This window comes from Hippopotamus amphibius, chromosome 16 (genome assembly GCF_030028045.1).
Source record: "Hippopotamus amphibius kiboko isolate mHipAmp2 chromosome 16, mHipAmp2.hap2, whole genome shotgun sequence".
Taxonomy (NCBI): Eukaryota; Metazoa; Chordata; class Mammalia; order Artiodactyla; family Hippopotamidae; genus Hippopotamus; species Hippopotamus amphibius.
Genome location: NC_080201.1, coordinates 14,219,918 through 14,238,998, shown reverse-complemented (window position 1 = coordinate 14,238,998; position 19,081 = coordinate 14,219,918). Strand labels below are relative to the sequence as shown.

Sequence of the window (19,081 nt, the reverse complement as noted above, 5' to 3'; positions counted from 1 at the left end):
AGGCTTTTGATCATGTCAACAATCAGTGTTTATTGCATGCCTCCTTTGTGGCAGGCCTTTTGCTCTAGCTGAGGATAATGGTGTTGAACAAGATGGAAATAGTTCCTGCTTCCTGGAGGGATCAGAGAAAACAGATATTTAAATAAACTGTCACCACTGAATAATTACACATGTGCCAGGTACTGAAAAGTACAGGGTGCCGTTGGCACGTGACTGGGGGACCTGCCTTACTCTGGGTAGTCAGGGAAGACTAGCTTAAGTGATAAATGGGATATGAGCTGAGATTTCAAGTAACAGTCAAGACGGAGGGTGAGAATGGGAAGGGCATTCTAGGTTTAGAGCAGGGGTCTCCAACCCCTGCGATCTTGTACCTGATGATCTTAGGTGGAGCTGATGTAATAATAACAGAAATAAAATGCACAATAAATGTAACGCACTTGAATCATCCAGAAACCATCCTCCCCTACCTCCCCCCCACCCCACCCCGGTCTGTGGAAAAATTGTCTTCCAGGAAGACCTGTCCCTCGTGCCAAAAATGATGGGGACTGCTGGTTTAGAGAACAGCATGTCCAGCAAGTGGGGCTGAAGTTGAGAGGAGAATGGGAGTGCTAGGAGGCTGGAAAACAGTGAGGGCCGACCACCTTCCAGTGCACCAGCATTGGAGGGATCAGAGCTGAAAGAAGGCCGGCACTGGGTTGGGAAGAACTTAAGGGTGGTCAGTCGAGGGGCTTTTGGTGCTGTCCCCCTCCCTCAGGCCTCATTTTGGGATCTTATGGGGCCACTTTTGTCACAAGACTTGGGGGTGTTGGATGGGAGCCAGGAGTACCACAAATCCTGCAATGCACAAGACAGACCTGCCTATGGAAAAAGTTTCCAGACTTTCACATGTCTTGCTGATCATTCACATAGGTAAAAACTGTTTATAAATTACCTGAATCCAGAGCGTTTTTAAAAAAATCAAGATGAACACAATATATTTTTGCACAGTTTTAACATAGCAGATTCTCCAGAAATATAACTGCGGTATAATCAAGAGAAAATTCTGTGATCACCATTTTCCCTCCCTTTTTTTTCTTTTTGCGGCCCCACCCGACTTGCAGGATCTTAGCTCCCAGACCAAGGATCCGACCGGTACCCATTTCAGTGGATGCCTGGAGTCCTAACCACTGGACGGCCATTTTGAGATCACTTTGTGAAGTTCCTGTGATCACCATTTTGGATCACAACTTTGTGATTTTTGAAATACCAATATAAGATACAGCAGCACTCAGGCACATTCTATGTGTAGAGGCAAATTATCTGACCACTTATTAGGTATCCTACGCCAGTCATGACCGAACATTTACATTCTGAAATATACATTTTTAAAATTATAAATTACTTTCCTTTCATTTCTCCTTTATTACATAAATGTTATCACATAACACTGCTTTTTAAAACGCAGGTTGTTTATATTGTCTACGATCTTGTAAGCCACTATCTACGAGTTTCATGACAGGTGAGTATGGTGGTCTTTAGGAAACATCTGTTCCAGAAAGCTGGCCTTCTGTTTGACAGAATGCGATCCAGGCGTCCAGTCTGGAAACTCCCAAATCTGGTTGCACCTGAGATACACATCCCCGGCGCCACCCCCCCGGTTTGGGCGCAGCGCTCGCCTCATTCTTTTCTTCCGTAGCCCACCGCGAGGAGCACCGACTCTCTGGTTGAGACGCGCAGCCGGGAGAAGGGCGCCAGGCTTCCTAGGACCAGGGATTCCGCTACAGGGGGCGGGGCCAGAGCACCACTGAGAAGGAGCGACGCTGCTCCTAGAGAGGCTCTGCCGCGGCCTCGTGACGCATTTCCGGCCGCGCCGCAGAGTCGCCCGCTGTGGAGGTGAGTGTGGGCTGCGGGCGGCGGGGGCGGTGCCTGGCTCCCGGGCTCTGGGCGCGGTTGGGATGCTACTTAACCCTGCGTTGGAGGTGGGTCTCCCGTGTCTAGGGGCCATTTCCGCCCCTCCTCGACTCCCGCTTTGCCCTTGGTGGCCGATTACTTTCCGTGCCGTGGAAGGCGAAGCCTGGGTTACTGTTACAGCCACGAAGCCCCGAGCATTTAGCACTTTGGGGATGATGCTACTGGCCTTTTGCGAACATGTGTTGGAGCAGCCAGAGGGTAGAATATTTGCAGGGGTGAAGCGGCCTGAGGTGATATCGCGAGTCTTTTGACATGTTGAGGTCGTGCAGGGGCTTTTACCTGTATGCGTTTCAAGTCCGGACTGTATGCGCCCTGCCTCCTAGCACAGGGTGTGAATCGAGGCCAGTGGGGGAGCAGAAAAAGCAGAGCCCCTCCAGGCCGCCCGAGAGCAGAAGCAGCCCGGCTTTTGAGGGCACTGTCTTCTGGAGCAGTGTCAGTTCCAAAAGGTAACCCGGCCCAAATTCTTTTGGGCTGTGGGATGACAGTGACCTGGGGATGATTTCTGCAATGTAGAATATACTGATTTGCTCAGTCCTAGGATGCACATAAAATAGTTCCAGAGTTGCTCATTCATACCCTCCTGAAAGCAAGTGTCCAAAAAAATTACTGTAAAACAGTAATGAAAACATGGAGTGTGGCTGGTAGTGTATTCAGAGGAAAATTTGTGGCCTTATAGGTTTTAATTGCCAAATAGGAAAGAATGAAAATAAATTTTAAAAAGTCATGCATCCTCAAGAAGCCTTTGGGTACAGGTCTTTTTAGCGTTACAGAATTTAGTTAAAATACTGTTTTCCAGAGTTACTTAGTTTTCTTTCCCTCCACTCCAGTGTGGTTATGTTGTGATATGGTTAGGCTTATTTACTGTTGTTTGTATTTTTTGCAGATCATCACCTCTCCATTCCATCCTGGTTGGTTGATATATAAATTTTTTTTGATATGTGAAACATTACTGTGGTTATGAAAGTCAGAGCAAAACGGCATACTCAGAGAAGTGTCATTTCCTCCTCATCTCTTTGATTTTGTTTCTTTACATCCTGTTTCCATTCCCGGGTTCCTCTCACCTACTTCCCATCCACACCTGAGGCAACCATTCTTCTTAGTTTCTTGTTTTTCCTTCTATTTCATTTTAAACAAATCACCAGATACACATACTTTGTTATACTTCCTTTTTTTCCTTCACAAAAGATAGTACACTACCTTTTTCACATTGAAAATCATTTCATATCATAGAGATGAGTGTATATATTTTAAATGTCATTCATGTATTCAGAAGATTGCATCTAGCATGGCGTTTATGGAGAATAGCAGTAGCGTGAGCACCCATTAAACACACCACACCATTAAGGAGAACATTTCCAGTACAGCTGCATCTGTCTGTGTGCTCCTCCCCAACCCAGCTCTCATTTTCTCACCCCTAGGGGTAATAACTCTCTTGAATTTTGTGTTAATAGTAGCCTTACCTATTTTAAAAAATAATTTTATCACATATACATGTGTCTGTAAATAATGTGATTAATTTTCTTTGTTTTTGAGCTTTATGAAGACGGCATCATGGTGTCTGTAGTCTTCTGGGACGTGCATAACTCAATGTTATGTTCCTAAATTCATCCATATTGTGTGAGTGTAGCTGTCATTCTTTTTTTTTTTTAAATTAATTTATTTGGTTGAGCTGGGTCTTAGTTGTGGTAGGCAGGCTCCTTAGTTGTGGCATGCAAACTCTTAAGTTGCAGCATGCATGTGGGATCTAGTTCCCTGACCAAGGAATGAACCTGGGCCTGCTGCATTGGGAGCTTGGAGTCTTAACCACTGCGCCACCAGGGAAGTCCCTGTGAGTCATTCATTTTTGCTACTGGGTAATGTTCCATTGTAAAAATGGTATGACAGCTTATTTGTATATTCTCAGTGGACATGTGAGTTCTTTCCAATTTTTTTGGCTGTTAAAATACTGCTGGTAATGAATAATTTTGTACGTATATTGCCTACATTTGAGAGTTTCTCTAGGATATAAGTTTTAAAATTTAGGCATGAATGTTGCATTTTATCAAACACCCTTGGCATCCACTGAGATGGAGGGTATGTTTATCTTTCTGTGATTTATTAATGTGGAAAAGTACAATGTGTATGCTAATTTTTTTTTAGAACTTTTATTGATACAGTTAACATACAATAAACTGCTGTATGCTAATATTAAACTTTACTTGCCTTCATAGGCTGATCCCTCTTAGTCATGATATGTCACGTTAATGAACTATTGGAATCTATTCCTCAATATTTAGGATTTTTGCATCAGTATTCATAAATGAGACTAGTTTATGGCTTTTGTATCAGTATTTTGCTGGCATCAAAAAGGGCTGGGAAACTTATTTTGCTGTTCTCTGCTACAGTTTACATAGTGTTAGGATTATTCATTTCTTAAAGATTTGAAAGGATTTTCCCGTGATACTTAAGGGCGCAGTGTTTTGTGAGAGTTCACTCTTTACTGGCTCTCTAAACAGTTAGGTAAAAGTAATCATGGGTTGTGGAACAAAATCTAGTAAAATTGGTAGAGTTGATTTATTAGATTCAGATAGATTATGTATTCTGCCATCATAGAATAAGTTTTCTTTTTTTAAATTTATTTTATTGGCCTATAGTCGATTTACAATATTGTATTAATTTCTACTGTACAGAAAAGTGATTCACTTATACATATATATACATTCTTTTTCATATTATTTTCCATTATGGTTTATCGCAGGATATTGAATATAGTTCACTGTGTTATAAAGTAGGATGTTGTTGTTTATCGATTCTCTATATAATAGTTTGCATCTATTAATCCCAAACGCCCAGTCCATCCCTCCCCCACCGCCCTCCCCTTTGGCAACCACAAATCTGTTTTCTATGTCTGTAGTCTGTTTCTCTTTCATAGATAAGTTCAATTTGTGTCATATTTTAAATTCCACATATACGTGATATCATATTGTATTTGTCTTTCTCTTTCTGAGTTACTTCACTTAGTACGATAAACTCTAGGTCCATCCATGCTGGAATGTTTTCTTTTTAACCATCCATAGAATATTTTTAAAATGGACACTGCAGCCATCAAAAACCCTTTAAACTCTGTAAAGCAAAAGTAAATAGATCAGGTTATTTGAACACCATGCAATAAAGCCAGGCAATAAATTAACAACAAATTATCCTAAACAGTTTTGTCCAGAGACAAAACACAGTTGCTGATGAGTTAGAAAATAGTAATTAAAACATGAAACATAAAGACCTTCTGGAATGTGGCTAATCAGAGGAACATTTATAGGTTTAGATTGCCACACAAGAAAGAATGAAAATAAATGAATGAATCATGCAACCTCAAGAAGGTAAAAAAAAGCCTTTTGTAGTCTAGGTTTCCCCAAAAGCAGAATATAGGACAGAGTTTTGTGTGCATGCAGTTTATTTGGGAATGTAGTCCAAGGGGCAGAGTGAGAGATAAGGGGAGTGAAATGGAGAAGGAGGGACAGTCAATACAAGGTTGTGTTGTCAGGCTGGCCCCTCCACGAGTGACTGGTTGCTCTGACTTGCAGGATATTTGAGGAGCCTTGGAATCTCATGGCTGCCCACGTAGGGGGCTAAAGGGGAAAATATTTATCCATTGACCTCTGTTTGCTGTTGGTCAAGGGTGACGTCACAGGCATTAACTCTCCTGTCTTCAGGACCCAGCAGGTGTCCGCACATGTCCCACAAAGGACAGAGAAGCCCCAGGGCAGGGCCAGGGGCTTTTGTAGGTTGTACTTGCGCAAAACTGGTCAAAGCCTCTGTAACCTGGACTAAGAGTGGACAAGAGGATTTGGTGAGGTGCATAAGGTGTCTCTTAAAGAGCCAAAGAAACATATTTTAAAAAGCAGAGCTTAATTAAAAACAAGTAGAAAAGGGAGTGGTGTTCTAAATAGAAAAACTGGTTCTTTGAAAGTAAAACAACGTTAAGCTAGATAAACCATGGTTCAGCCTAACGTTATTAGTCTGCTTGGGCTGCCATAACAAAGTACCATACACTCTCTGGCTTAAGCAACAGAAATTTGTTTCTCACAGTTCTGGAGGCTGGAAGTCCAAGATCAAGGTACCAGACAATTTGGTTCTTGGTGAGGGTTCTCTCCTCAGGTTGCAGATGGCTGCCTCCTCACTGTGTCCTCACACGGGAGAGACAGGAGCTCTAGAGTGTCTTCCTCTTCTTATTATGGCACTGGCCTTATCCGATTATGACCTTGTTTAACCTTATTACCTCCTCATGGGTTCTATCTCCAAATGCAGTCACATTGGAAGTTAGGGCTTCAACCTGTGAATTTTGGGGGAACACATTCAGTCCATGACATTAACTAAGGCTAAAGGGCCTAGAAAGCACATATATTCAAAAGAAGAAGTTGGAAAAGTAAAGGAGCTCCAGATATGGAGAAAATGAAAAAACTATGAGCCAGTGTTTCCCATAATTCTACACTCAAGTTGAAATTCTGGAAGATAACAGACAATATTTTAGGAAAACATAAAATTTCAAGGCTGATTTTTGGGAGCAATAAAAATCAGAAAATAACCAGTCTGTGGTTGTGAATATAATGAACAAGGAGTGCTGGGTCATGCGACCCCGGATGCTATAGGTCCCGTTCCCCCTCCCCCAGCCCTGAGACGGTTGAGATCAGGAGCCAGCCTGGTACCTCACTGGCGGCCCAGCTTCCTCACGGTAAGCCTGGGCCAGGCAGGAGCCTCCCAAGATCTCTACAGAGGTATCAGGACTCTTGAGGGCACTCAGCTGTGTGAGGGAATGGGCACATGGGAGGGAGCAGCTGTCCCTTTCTCCAGCAGCTGCCTCCCTGGGGCCTGACTCTGAGGCCTCTGTGTTGGGGCTGCAACCCCTCCAGCCTGGCTTCTCTTGCAGTATAATAGAGTGTGAAGCTCATTTAGAGAAAGAGAAATAAGTCCAAGATCTTGGGAATGTTCTATCCCTTGAGCTGAATTGTTGCTACATGGGTCTTTGTTTTATTATTCTTTAGGCTCTAGCGGCATTTTATGTACATTCTTTTGTGTGTGTGATATGTGTTGGAATTGTAAATTCCTAGGGTTCCTGGCAGTGAGCATCAGTGTCGTGGCTGGGAGGTGTCCTGGGCACAGAGCCAGTGAACAGATCACTCCCTTATTCCCATGGCAACTCCTGCTTGCACTTGTATTTGGATGCTGGCTGCCTGTGTCTCAGATCTTCTCTGAGGGGCTGTATTGTTCCTGGTGGGGTTGGCTTGTCTCAACACTTGTCCCCCTGTTTTCCCTCAGCTCCAGTCCTTCTCAGAGGGAGACCAGGTGATGGCAGCCATGCTTCTGACAGCCTGGCCCCAGGTGAGCTGTGGGTCCTTCAGCTCTTCCTCTGAGCCGTTTCACATTGAAGAAAACTGAGAAGGGAAGCTGGTGAGCCTTGGTATGAAAGCTGGAGGGGGCCTCCATGCTTCTGCCTGCCAGACTGGAGCTTGTGGGAAGAGTGGTGATGTGGAGGGATGGGGGCCAGAGACCTGGACAAGGAAGACAGAAGTGTCTGGAAGGCAAAAGTGTAGGCTTCTGCTTTGCTCCCCCAGCAGAGGGCTCTGGTGAATGAGAGACATGGAAGCTGCCTATGAATGGAGGAGGATGAGGATATCAGAGGACTAGGATTCCAGGGAGGGTGCTGTCGGTAAAGAGGAATAGCAGGACCAGATCCACATAAAGAATGGCTGTGCCTCTAATTCCAGGGGAAGGGGAAGATGAGGGGAGTGGGGTCAAGGGAGGGAAAAAAGACAGGAAGTCCTATGGGGCAGGATGTCTCCCTGTGTCCTGGAGAGGCTTTCAGGGCTTGGGGTGCAGTGGCCAAACTTCAGGTCTCTGATAAGAGCTCTGGATCCTCTCCCCCAGAATAAGATGCAAATGAAATTTTCCATACAATTTCAGGGATTTCATGGGCCCTCTGTTGCTCATCCATGGACCTCCATAGTTGGGAATAATCATAGTCACAGTAACTCCAGTTACACCATTTGAGGCTTACTATGCTGCAAGCACCATACTAAGCACTTTACACGGATCACTCAGTCCTGACAGCCACCCTAGGAGATAGACACTGTGTTGTGTTCATTCTATTACAAAAGAAACAGGCAAAGCAGGGTGAAGTGACTTGCCCAAGGTCACATGGTCACTGTGTGACTCCTAAGTCTTCAGCCCTGTGACACATGTGGAACCAGTGAAGTTAATGTCAGATTTCTGATGGCTGTTTAGGGAATAATTTGAGGGGAGGTTTGAACGCAAGGTGACCACTTCAGAAAGAGTCCCATTGGTCTAGGTGACATAGGCTTCACTAAGCCAATTAGTTGCTAAAGAGGGGGATGCAATTCAATTAATGCTTAACATAAAAACCTTTAGGACGGAGAGTCAAAGGATTGGGGTGGGGTAATCGGGAGGGAGGAGTCAGGAACGAATCCCCAGGTTTCTTTCCTGTGCGGGTGGTGGTGGGTGACATCAGCTGAGTTTTGAATTAAGGAGGAGGCGCCACTCGTGGAATAAAGGGGGGTGGGGGCTGGCAGAGAAGGCATTTAATTTTGCACAGAGAAGTTACTTGACTTATCCAAGTCACACAATGAGTGACCCACAGAAATGCCCACAGGTTGGACTACAGTTGTTGATGGGTGGAGGTCAACAGAATCAAGCAAGACAGCTCCTAGCAGAGAGCAGTCGAGAGGCACACGTCCCCAAGGTTGTTACAGGAAGCCGAGGTGGGCAGAGGCAGAGCAGCCAAGAGGTGGCAGCTGCCCACCCAGAGGGGAGGAGGTGGGCCTGGGAGCTGTACGCGGCCTCAGCCCTGATGGTGGAGCCTGCGCTGAGTGCCGAGTGACGCAGAGGAGCGGCCGCAAACATGGCCGACCTCCCTTCTTTCTCACACCTCCTTGGAGAAACAGCGAAGTCCTGGGTGAAGTTGGGCAGGATGCGGCTTGAATGGGAGAGGATAACAGAAAATGTTGGGTTTTCAGCGAGACCCGTTTGGAAGCAGAATGGGCTGCCTGCTCTCACCCCACCCTCCACCCCGGTGGCGCCCAGCCGATCGGGGCAGCGCTGAGCTTCCTCTACTGGCGGCGCTGGAGCGAGGCTGCGCAGCCTTTCGTAGGTGGCCCCCTGGTAGAAATCGGGTGGCAGGTGGATTTGCATGAGGTGACTGTTCTCTAGGGGTGGCTTTAGGTTTAAGGGTGAGGGCGAGGTGTGGCGAGTTGGGCACAGAAGGGAAGACCTCAAGGGCGGACACCTCGCTGGGCGCAGAAGGGAAGACCTGAAGGGCGGAAAGTAGGAAAGCGTGTGGGTGGGCCCAGAGCTGCTTCAGTCAGTGAGGGCGTGGCCTAACTGGGAAAAAGCGGTTGCATTAGGGGAACTCGGTCATGGGAGTGTTGTTTCTTTCATCTCAACTTAGGTCATATTGATACTTTTGTAAGTGTGGAATATGGCATGAGGCTTCTCTGCTGTGAGCCAAGTCAGATATTCCATGCTTTTCTTTCTAGGTGTTTTTCTCAAGTCTTTCCCTCTATTATTAATTTTGTGCTCTTAACAAGCCCCTCCTCAAGCCCTCATACTGCCCTCTGCCCCTCACTTAGGGCATGAGCCATGGAATTGGCCCTAGGGCAGCAGGAACCTGTTGTTTCAGAAGTCGGTGACCTTCGAGGACGTGGCTGTGTACTTCACCCAGACGGAGTGGGATGGCCTGTCCCCTGCACAGAGGGCCCTGTACAGGGATGTGATGCTGGAGAATTATGGGAATGTGGCCTCCCTAGGTAAGGCTTTTCTCCCCCTGGGACTGAGACTCTGCTGATTAGGGTTTCCTAGCTTCCTTTCCCCTTACCGGTTGCAGGTGGGGCCTCTGGTAAGCCTTTACTGAATGGGAACCTCAGGGGCTGATTCCTAATCCCTTAGGCCCAGGGGTTGCTGGAAAGGGTGAACTCCAAGCCTTTTGGGGGCCAAAATAGGACTTTGCTAGGACTGGTGTGCACTCTTGATCCACCACATTGAGGCTGTGTTTGGACACAGGGTGGGAAAAAAATAACTTCCTTTTCCACAGCGTTACCATCAGGTTCTCCCTCACCCTACCTGCATCTCTTGAGTCTTTCCAAGAATCTCGGTGTACTTTGAATATTTTAGGCAGTGGTCAAAAAATGGTATCCCTTTAGGCAGAATCTCCCTGTTTGACCTGCATGAGGTCTCACAGTCTTGGCCCTTTCCAGATCCTCCCACATCGTCTCAAGCCTCTTCCTCCAGCCCCCACCCCACCGTACACATATACCTTCCTACACCGCACTGCCCGCCCCCCCCACTTTCCCATAGTTCTTAGGCACGGAACCCCCTGGGGCTCTTTCCTTCCCTCCCCATTGCTGACACAGTCTGAGAAGAGGTTTGGGAAATCAGCTGTGGGAGATTATTCACCTGTCTTTCCTATTTCCTTTCCCCAAAACAGGATTTCCCCTTCTCAAGCCTGCTGTGATTTCACAACTGGAGGGAGGAGGTGAGCTGGAGGGCCCATCTTCATTGACCTCTGGAACAGACACAGGCCCCCAGGACCTCTGGACTGGTAAGGGAGGCACACATTGCGCATTATGCTGGAAAGTTTAACCCTTTAGGAAGAAAGTCAACTCTAGCAATATATGAACATGCCACATTTATTGGCCAACTGAACAAAGTAACATGTAAATAAATTTTGATGATTTCTAGAGATAGGGACACTTGAGACCATTCTATTTTATTAGTTTGCTATTTCTTTCTAATTCCAAGAACAGATCTTTTTTCAGAGACTTCATTCTAATTATTTTCAATCTTAATTTTGGAATTCTGCCTTTCTCAGACAAAATGAATGGATTAAGTACTTTTTGGGGGGTCCTTGCTATTTTCTAAGCACTGTCCACTTAATGTGAAGGATACAGAATTAAAAGTCTTTTTACCTAGACTTTGGAGTAGACTTTCTGAGTTCCAGTCTCAACTGTGCTACTTCCTAGTTGTGTGACTTTGAGCGGGTTAATTATTTGCATTCTCTAAGAGTCAGTGTTCTCACCCTTGAAAATGGGATAATTGTAAAATGAGATAATAGTCTTGTGGGTTGATGACAAAATGAGATAACGTACCAAGTGCCAAGCTTATAGCTCCATTAAATTTGGTTTTATTATTGTTATTTTTGGGAGAAAGCTGTATATAATAAGCTGTAGGAAATAAGATGGGAGGAAGTAATGCTGTCAGTTTGGTCCTTCTCAAAAGATGAACAAACACATCACCTGGGCATCTTGCAGATGTGCAGATTGTCATTCAGTTTGGGGCAGAGCTAAGATTCTGCATTTCTGTTAAGTTTCTAGGTGATGCCAATGCTTCTGGTTCCCAGACCACACTTGAAATAGTGAGGTTCTCATTGGATCACACAGTAGCTGCCAGGTGATTTCCCATTTCACATGAGGCCTAGCTTTACTTCCTGCTTTTGGGGTCCATAAGATACTTCTGCATCCTTTAGTGAATCCTCTTTTTTAAAAAAATGGTTTCAGTGGATTTTTGTTCCTAGTGATCATTCAACCAGATATTCACTGACCAAGGAAAACATGTTTTGGAAATGGAGAGCTTAAAGTGCTTGACAAATAGAGGGGGAAGGAAGCCATACACTGGAGATTCTTAGTCAAAGGAGTCGGGATTTCATTCTGTAGGCAGCAGACAGTCCTGAAGTCTTTGAACAATCCATCATGATGTCAGCTGAGGATAGAAACATTCATCTAGTCAGTATATGTAGGTTAATCGGAGCAAGAAATCAAATGGGTTCTAGGCAGACAGAAGGGGAAATCATAGGGCACAAGACCCATGTCAGCAGAGTTGATTTTTTAAAAAATAATTTTTAGGTACTTTGAATTTTTTTCTTTGTAAGTGTCTGATACTACAGGTGAATATTATTTTTATAATTGGGAAAAGACCAATAGTATTTTGAAAATGGTTGCTAGGGGAACTCAGGTCATTTGGGGCTATTGAGGGTGATTATAATGAAATGCTGGGGTGGGGGGTGTATTACGTGTGGTTGATGAGAGATGAAAAAATAAAGGCAGCATTTTGGGGCCAATTATGAGAAATTTGAGAATATATGTAGAGCTCATTAGTTCTACTAGGACTATAGAAAGACTAATAAGATTACAGAAAGAATTTTAGGGAGTGACCAATTTTAGGATTGAGGGAAGAGGTAGAAGGAAAGGCAAGGAGAATGCAGCAGTGTTCTGGAGGACATGGGAAGAGATGGGATCAAAGGGATCCAATGGGTCTGAACAGAACCTTTCTGAAGTAGAGGAAAAAGAAGTTTTGGAAAGCCTGGAGTTTAAGTTCTAAGAAAAGAAACAAGATTTGTTCCCATTTGCTTCCTAGTGCTGCTAACACCTGCCATCCTTTGTTGCCACATGTTGTGGGATCCTGCTCTTTTTCCTTCTTAAGCAGTTTCCATTTTTGTTAACAGAAACTGCAGAGTGTAGTAAAGTATGGTGTGATGGAAAGAACACTGATCTGGCAGATAAGACCTAGGATTTTGTTCCACTGCTGTCACTTTTAACCTTCTTGTTATTGGTTATTGGTTTAGAGACTAGTGATCTTTTAAAATCATTACTTTAAAATTTGTGATATTGGCACAAGCTCAAAACAGTACAAAAATTGCATAAAGTTGGAGCAGCGGGGAAGTCTCCCAAACTTTCTGTGTCAGTTTGCTCAGTTTCTTGTGTATTTTTGCAGTAGTTTTCTGGGCATATTCAAATATATGTGTATATGTCAGCCCTTTTTATATCCTTTACACAAATGGAAAATACTCTACATACCATTTCTCAACTTGTTTTTCCATGTAACAGTGTATCTTTGACATCTTTTCATGTCAGCATAGATAGATTTATTTATTTTTTAACAGCTATATGTCATTCCACCTTATGGATGAACCTTAGATTTTTTGACCTAGTCTGGTGATTTTATTTCTTGTATGTATGTATGTACGTATGTATGTATTTTTAAAGGCTTTATTTTATTTGTTTTTTTTTAATAAATTTATTTTTGGTTATGTTGGGTCTCTGTTGCTGTGCGCGGGCTTTCTCTAGTTGCGGCAAGTGGGGGCTACTCTTCATTGCGGTGCTCAGGCTTCTCATTGCAGTGGCTTCTCTTTGTTGTGGCTCATGGGCTCTAGAGTGCAGGCTCAGTAGTTGTGGCGCACGGGCTTAATTGCTCTGCGGCATGTGGAATCTTCCTGGACCCGTGTACCCTGCATTTGCAGGTGGATCCTTAACCACTGCACCACCAGGGAAGTCCTAGTCTGGTGATTTTTAAAGAGCCCCCCTTGATTACTCTGATCCTTTATTTCTATCACAGTTTTTTTTTTTTTTTTCTAACATGGTTCTTACATGATATTTTATGTTTTCTGTTTTTTATAGTAGATATTGATATCCAGACTGACAATAATTTGACAGAGGAAATGTATGAAGAAAAACATAATACATCATTTGAACTTCAAAGGAAGTCTTCCCAGGAAACAGACTTTGCAGGAACCTATATTCTAGAGAAACAGCAGGAATTCCACTCAGTAGGAAATATGAAGAAAGAAAACAGCAGTGTCATTGATGGGACAGTAAAAGACAATATAAGCCCCATGGAGGAGTGTTTCTTTAGTCAAAGTCCAAACTTGAATCAGTGTCATACCATCTCCACTGGAGAGCAGTCCCCTGAGTGTACAGGATTGGAGAAAGCCTTCAGCTTTGACATAAAAGTTATTCAACATGAAGTAATTAATTCTGGGGAAAGACCTTTCAAATGTGAAGAGTTAGTGGAAAACTTTAGGTGTAACTCTCAACTTAATCAGGATCAGGATAGGTACACTGGGGGAAAGCTGCATCAGTGTAAAGAGTGTGGCAAAGCTTTTAGCGTTAATGCAAAGTTAACTTGGCATCAAAGACTTCACAGTGGGGAGAAGCCATTCAAATGTGTAGAGTGTGGAAAGACCTTCAGTTACAGTTCCCATTATATCACACATCAGACAATCCACAGTGGGGAGAAGCCCTATCAGTGTAAGGTGTGTGGAAAGGCCTTCAGCGTTAATGGGAGTCTAAGTAGACATCAGAGAATCCATACAGGAGAGAGGCCCTATCAGTGCAAGGAGTGTGGAAATGGCTTTAGCTGCAGTTCTGCATATATCACACATCAGAGAGTCCACACTGGAGAGAAACCTTACGAGTGTAATGACTGTGGGAAAGCTTTCAATGTTAATGCAAAATTAATTCAACATCAGAGGATCCACACTGGAGAGAAACCTTATGACTGTAATGAGTGTGGGAAAGGCTTCAGGTGCAGCTCCCAGCTTAGGCAGCACCAGAGCATCCACACTGGAGAGAGGCCCTATCAGTGTAAAGAGTGTGGAAAAACCTTTAGTAATAATGCAAAACTCACTCAGCATCAAAGAATTCACACAGGGGAGAAACCCTACGAGTGTACTGAATGTGGAAAAGCCTTTGGCGTCAAAGGGAAGTTAATCCAGCACCAGAGAATCCACACGGGTGAGAAACCCTATGAGTGTAAAGAATGTGGAAAAGCCTTCAGGTGTAACTCCCAGCTTCGGCAGCATCTGAGAATCCACACCGGGGAGAAGCCCTATGAGTGTCATGAGTGTGGAAAGGCCTTTAATGTTAATGCAAAACTAATGCAGCATCAGAGGATTCATACTGGGGAGAAACCCTTTGAATGTAATGAGTGTGGGAAATGCTTTACTTCTAAAAGAAACCTACTTGATCATCACCGAATCCACACTGGAGAAAAGCCTTATCAATGTAAAGAATGTGGGAAAGCCTTCAGCATCAATGCCAAACTAACTAGGCATCAGAGAATACACACTGGGGAGAAACCTTTCAAATGTATGGAGTGTGAGAAAGCATTTAGCTGTAGTTCTGACTATATTGTACATCAGAGAATCCATACTGGAGAGAAACCCTTTCAATGTAAGGAGTGTGGAAAAGCCTTCCATGTTAATGCCCATTTAATTCGGCATCAGAGAAGCCACACTGGGGAGAAACCCTTCAGATGTGTGGAGTGTGGCAAAGGCTTCAGCTATAGTTCTGACTGTATTATACATCAGACTGTCCATACTTGGAAGAAACCCTATGTGTGCAGTGTGTGTGGGAAAGCCTTCAGGTTTAGCTTCCAACTTAGTCAGCATCAGATCGTCCATACTGAAGGAAAATCCTAATGAGAAGGATGTAGAAAACTGTCAAGGTTAATGCTGAACTAGATCACGAATCCTCAGAGTCACTCTGGTGGAAAACCCTGAGAGGGAAATGAATATGGCTGAGTCTTCACAAGGAAACAAATCTTTTCCATTTTATTCAATTTTAGATCAAGAGTGACAACCAGCTTTAAAATAACACCCCAAAATAAGTAGTTTGTTTTATACCAACAACCAATAGAAAATAAAATGAAAAAATATCCCATTCCCAACAGCATCAAGAAAAGTTGATTTTCTATATATAAATTTTATTATTACGTAGGACCTATGTGGAGAAATTATAAATCTCTGCTGAGAGGCACAAAAGGAAAGTTAAATGTGGGGAGAGAGAGTGATACTTGTTCTTGGAAAAACTCATAAAGATACTGTCTACCTAAATTAATTTATTGCCTGTTCACTTTTGACAACAAACATGCATCACTTTTGTAAAGGGGAAAAACAATAAACATTTCCTTAAGGAAAAAATATGAGTAAATCTTTATTTTCATGGTATGGAGAAAACCTTTCTAAGCATCAGTTGAAAGCTAGAAACTAACCATGAGGGAAAATATTGATAAATTGACTTCAAAATGAAATATTTATGTTTTTGTTTTAAATAACACCAGATACGGTTAAAAGTAGAAATACCTTTGTAAAATTTGTGATATAAAAGTGTAGTATCTAATATTCAAAGAGGTCTTATAATTAAGAGAAAGATAAGTAATCTAAATAAAACCCAGCAAATGACAACAGCAAGCAGCTTCTAAAAAGATATAAAAATGACTAATAAAGGAAGATATTCAGTCTCAGTAGATGCATACAGTCACATATAGGAAGCCTTTAAACCTCTCTCTCACTGAAAAGACAAACACACAGATCCTTTCATAGACACACAGTGTACCTCCACAGCACCCCTTTCCCCATATGTACTCCTGTGCTCTCTGTAGCTTGGAAGAGCAGTGTTGGCTGGGAGTGCCGTCTTGCATACCTCAAAGGAGTCACTCCTGTCAGGAAGCTAATGACATGGTATAGAAACTCAGCAGTGTCCAGGGCCATTGTGTAAGTGACCCCCACCCCCACCCCCACCCAGCTCCTGGGAGCTGTGCATGGGTAGAGGCAGACCCTGGAGCCCCCAGAACACAGAGGAAGGAGCAGAGTCCTTTCCCCTGACCATCTGGCCCTGCTCCTCTGGACAGCTCCAGACCACACAATGAGAGCTAGAAGTGCCCCAGGCCATGAGGTCTTTCATTTACTTATAGAGAAACTGAAGATCAGAGACAGATGGCACTGCCCCTGGTCACACAGCAAATCAGTGGCTGAGGTGGTCCATTACTCAGAGCAGAGGAGAGGTCAGAAGACCATGGCTTACTCCAACCTTCCTAGATCATGAATAGCCTGTGGATTGTCTCCAAATGTGACAGGGAAGATGGGGACAGGAAGTCCCACCATCCTGGCTCCCAGTGGGGTCTGGCAGTTTCTCTGCTGTGGCAGGACCAAGGCAGGGACCTCTAGGAAGCTGAGAATCACTGAGGACAGAACCTGATGTTCCAGATCTGCCACCAATGTCCTATGTGGCCTTGGCCTCTGGGTCTCAGGCTCCTGCTCAGTGGAGGGTGGGGGCTAGTCCCAGGGCTCAATGCCCTTCTCACCCAGACAGTCCCTGAGGGTTTTCTCCCTCTCTGTAGCTTTGTTACTGTCCACAGCAGGTCCTTCTGTTCAGATCCCAAGGATATGAGGGTGAAGAAGGCAGTTAGATATCTGCAAAGCCTCATGAAGTCACATGGCCCCATAGCACAGGAGTCCTGACACCCTGGAGCCTCAATGTGCAGCACTCTAGCCAAGAGCTGCCTGGGTTCAGTGGAGGCCTTACGAAGACAAAGAGGAGCCATGGCTCTGGATACCCTTTTCCCCTCACCAAAAGCACTTCTCTGAACAACAGCCATGAGCCTGGAAGGGTCAGGAATAAACCAAGTTTCTCCCTCAGTCCAGGTCAGCATGTTCCGTTCCTGCAGCACAGGGCACCCTCCCACCATGGCCTGTCACACTGGAAGGGGCCTCAGAGAACATCTGGTCCTGCCCTGTCCAAGTCAGGAGGGGAAACAGGTTCAGAGGAAAAGATGGCTGCTGCAGGGCCCCAGCAGGTGTGGGGAGCCTGGTGAGAGAGGCCCAAACAGGGCTGGGAGGGTCTGTGGGTGGGTGGAGGCAGGGCTTCAGTGTCACCTGGGGGGACAAGAGACTCAGCACAGTTCTCCCTGGGCTGGCAGCCCTCTCCTTGTGGTGCAGTGGGGGTTCTGAGAAGAGGCTCCTGGATGCTCTTCTGTTCCCTGTGCCTCTGAAGTCCTCTGAAGTTCTCCCCAGACCACAACCCCACTCTGTCTGCTATCCTTTTCCCTGACAAGGAACTGGGGACACCCCTTCCCTTACAAAGTCCATTCAACTCAGTTGAACGTTTGCAGGCCCTTCCACAGGCCAGGGTTTGTCAAGTGCCAGAGAATCAGAGACGAGCGAACCTCGGCCTGCTCAGCAAGCGCCCTGCAGCCCCTTCCGCCTGCTCTCGGGCCCCATTTGCACCACAGACCACGTGGTCTCAGCACATCCACCTCGTAGGGCTCCTGGGCTTCTGGGGCTTCCGCCCGGCTCCGAGCCTGCTCCGTGGGGACGTGCTTCCTACACCCGCTCCTGGGCGCCTACGCCTCCCTCCGGCTCTGGCTGTCCCTCCCACCGCTCGCCAGCCTGTGCCCCGCGCAGGCTGGGGCCCCGGAGACTCCCGTGCTCCTGAAGCGTGGCCCCCACCTCCTCCCCTCCACTGAAATCCCACCCACGCTCAGCCCAAGCCCAGCCTCCAGGAAGCCCTCCCGGCAGCGCAGCCGCACGCGCGCCTCCCGGCTGCTTTCCTCGGCCCGCCACGGTAAGGAGTCGTTCTGCCAAGGGTCTGGCGCGTCCGCCGGCCGTGCGTGGCCCGGGCGCCCAGGGCCCACGTGCTCCAGGTGGGGACCCGAGGCTCTGGGCCCCGCACGCTCCGGGCCACAGGCGCGCACCCCCGGCAGCCGGGTGGCGGTTCCCGGAGGCCGCCTCCCTCCCCGCCGGCCTTGGGCGCGCGCCTTCTCGCCCCGGGAGCCCGTTTCGGCCTCGAAATGAGACGGAGCGGGGAGGCCGGGCCTGCGCGTCCAGGGCCCTGAGGCCGGCGCTGTGGGCGCGAGAAGCCATTGGGAGGCACTGGCCGCCAGCCGGGGCCCCCTGCTGCCCCTGGCGGCCGGTCCGCGCACTGCAGGGCGGGAACAAGACGACCGCAAGGCTGCCCGGGTCCCCTAGCCGCCGGCCGGCTCTCCTCGCTCTGATCCCAAGGAGTCTCCCAGGCGAAGTCCTGGGGCAGCGGGTCTGATCGCTGGGCGGAAAACCTGTTGATCCGTGGGGTGACGGCAGGGGTGGGGGGTGGACACGATTTTAGAGACCCGGGAGGACTACTGGGGTCCCAGACCGCGCGGAGCTTCGCTGCGGCGGGGACCCCTTGCCCTGCAGGCCAGTCAGAAGGATGCACAGAACGCGTTGCAAACTTTTCTTAAAATAAGCACAACCTATTCCCCCCTTCTCCTATGAAATCTTATTTAGAGGCCTGTATTGTAAATGCACCTAAGTAAAGCTGCTATAGGACGGCGAGAAGGGGGCGGTTGCCAGAGGGCCCCTGGGAGTGGAGGGCAGGGGGCTTTGCCCTTCACTTGGGAGGTAAGAGGTCGATCTAAGATGGAAAGTGGAACGCAGGACTCAGAATGAAAGCGTTCGATCGCCAGGCCGCGGACGTGAGGTGGGTAGGAAGAACCGTACAAGATGGGGGAGGTACGACCGCCACCATGCCCTCCTGGGAAGGGCTCCTGGGAA

The 19,081-nt window shown here is 46.3% G+C and overlaps 1 protein-coding gene across 10 annotated transcripts; it reads left to right on the top strand.

Annotated features, from left to right (window-relative positions):
- The first annotated feature begins 1,855 nt into the window (after positions 1-1,855).
- ZNF23 (zinc finger protein 23) lies at positions 1,856-15,660 on the top strand. 10 transcript variants are annotated; one of them, XM_057713199.1, is made up of 6 exons: positions 1,941-1,958; positions 7,243-7,305; positions 8,958-9,087; positions 9,620-9,746; positions 10,424-10,537; positions 13,389-15,660. In XM_057713199.1, exons 4-6 carry the CDS (start codon positions 9,713-9,715, stop codon positions 15,188-15,190), a joined length of 1,950 nt encoding a protein of 649 aa, XP_057569182.1. In that variant the 5' UTR covers positions 1,941-1,958; positions 7,243-7,305; positions 8,958-9,087; positions 9,620-9,712; the 3' UTR covers positions 15,191-15,660. The 10 variants fall into 10 exon arrangements, with proteins under 10 accessions (XP_057569178.1, XP_057569179.1, XP_057569175.1 ...); XM_057713193.1 differs by lacking the exons at positions 1,941-1,958; positions 8,958-9,087 and adding exons at positions 2,839-2,858; positions 3,484-3,567; XM_057713195.1 differs by lacking the exons at positions 1,941-1,958; positions 8,958-9,087 and adding an exon at positions 1,856-1,872.
- Positions 15,661-19,081: the final 3,421 nt, after the last annotated feature.

Excerpts from the sequence above, each read along its gene's own strand:
- ZNF23 (XM_057713191.1), top strand. The coding sequence starts at position 1,935 with ATGCTACTTAACCCTGCGTTGGAG. Across the intron at positions 1,959-7,242 it reads TACTTAACCCTGCGTTGGAG|CTCCAGTCCTTCTCAGAGGG; the intron begins GTGGGTCTCCCG and ends GTTTTCCCTCAG. Across the intron at positions 9,747-10,423 it reads TGGGAATGTGGCCTCCCTAG|GATTTCCCCTTCTCAAGCCT; the intron begins GTAAGGCTTTTC and ends TCCCCAAAACAG.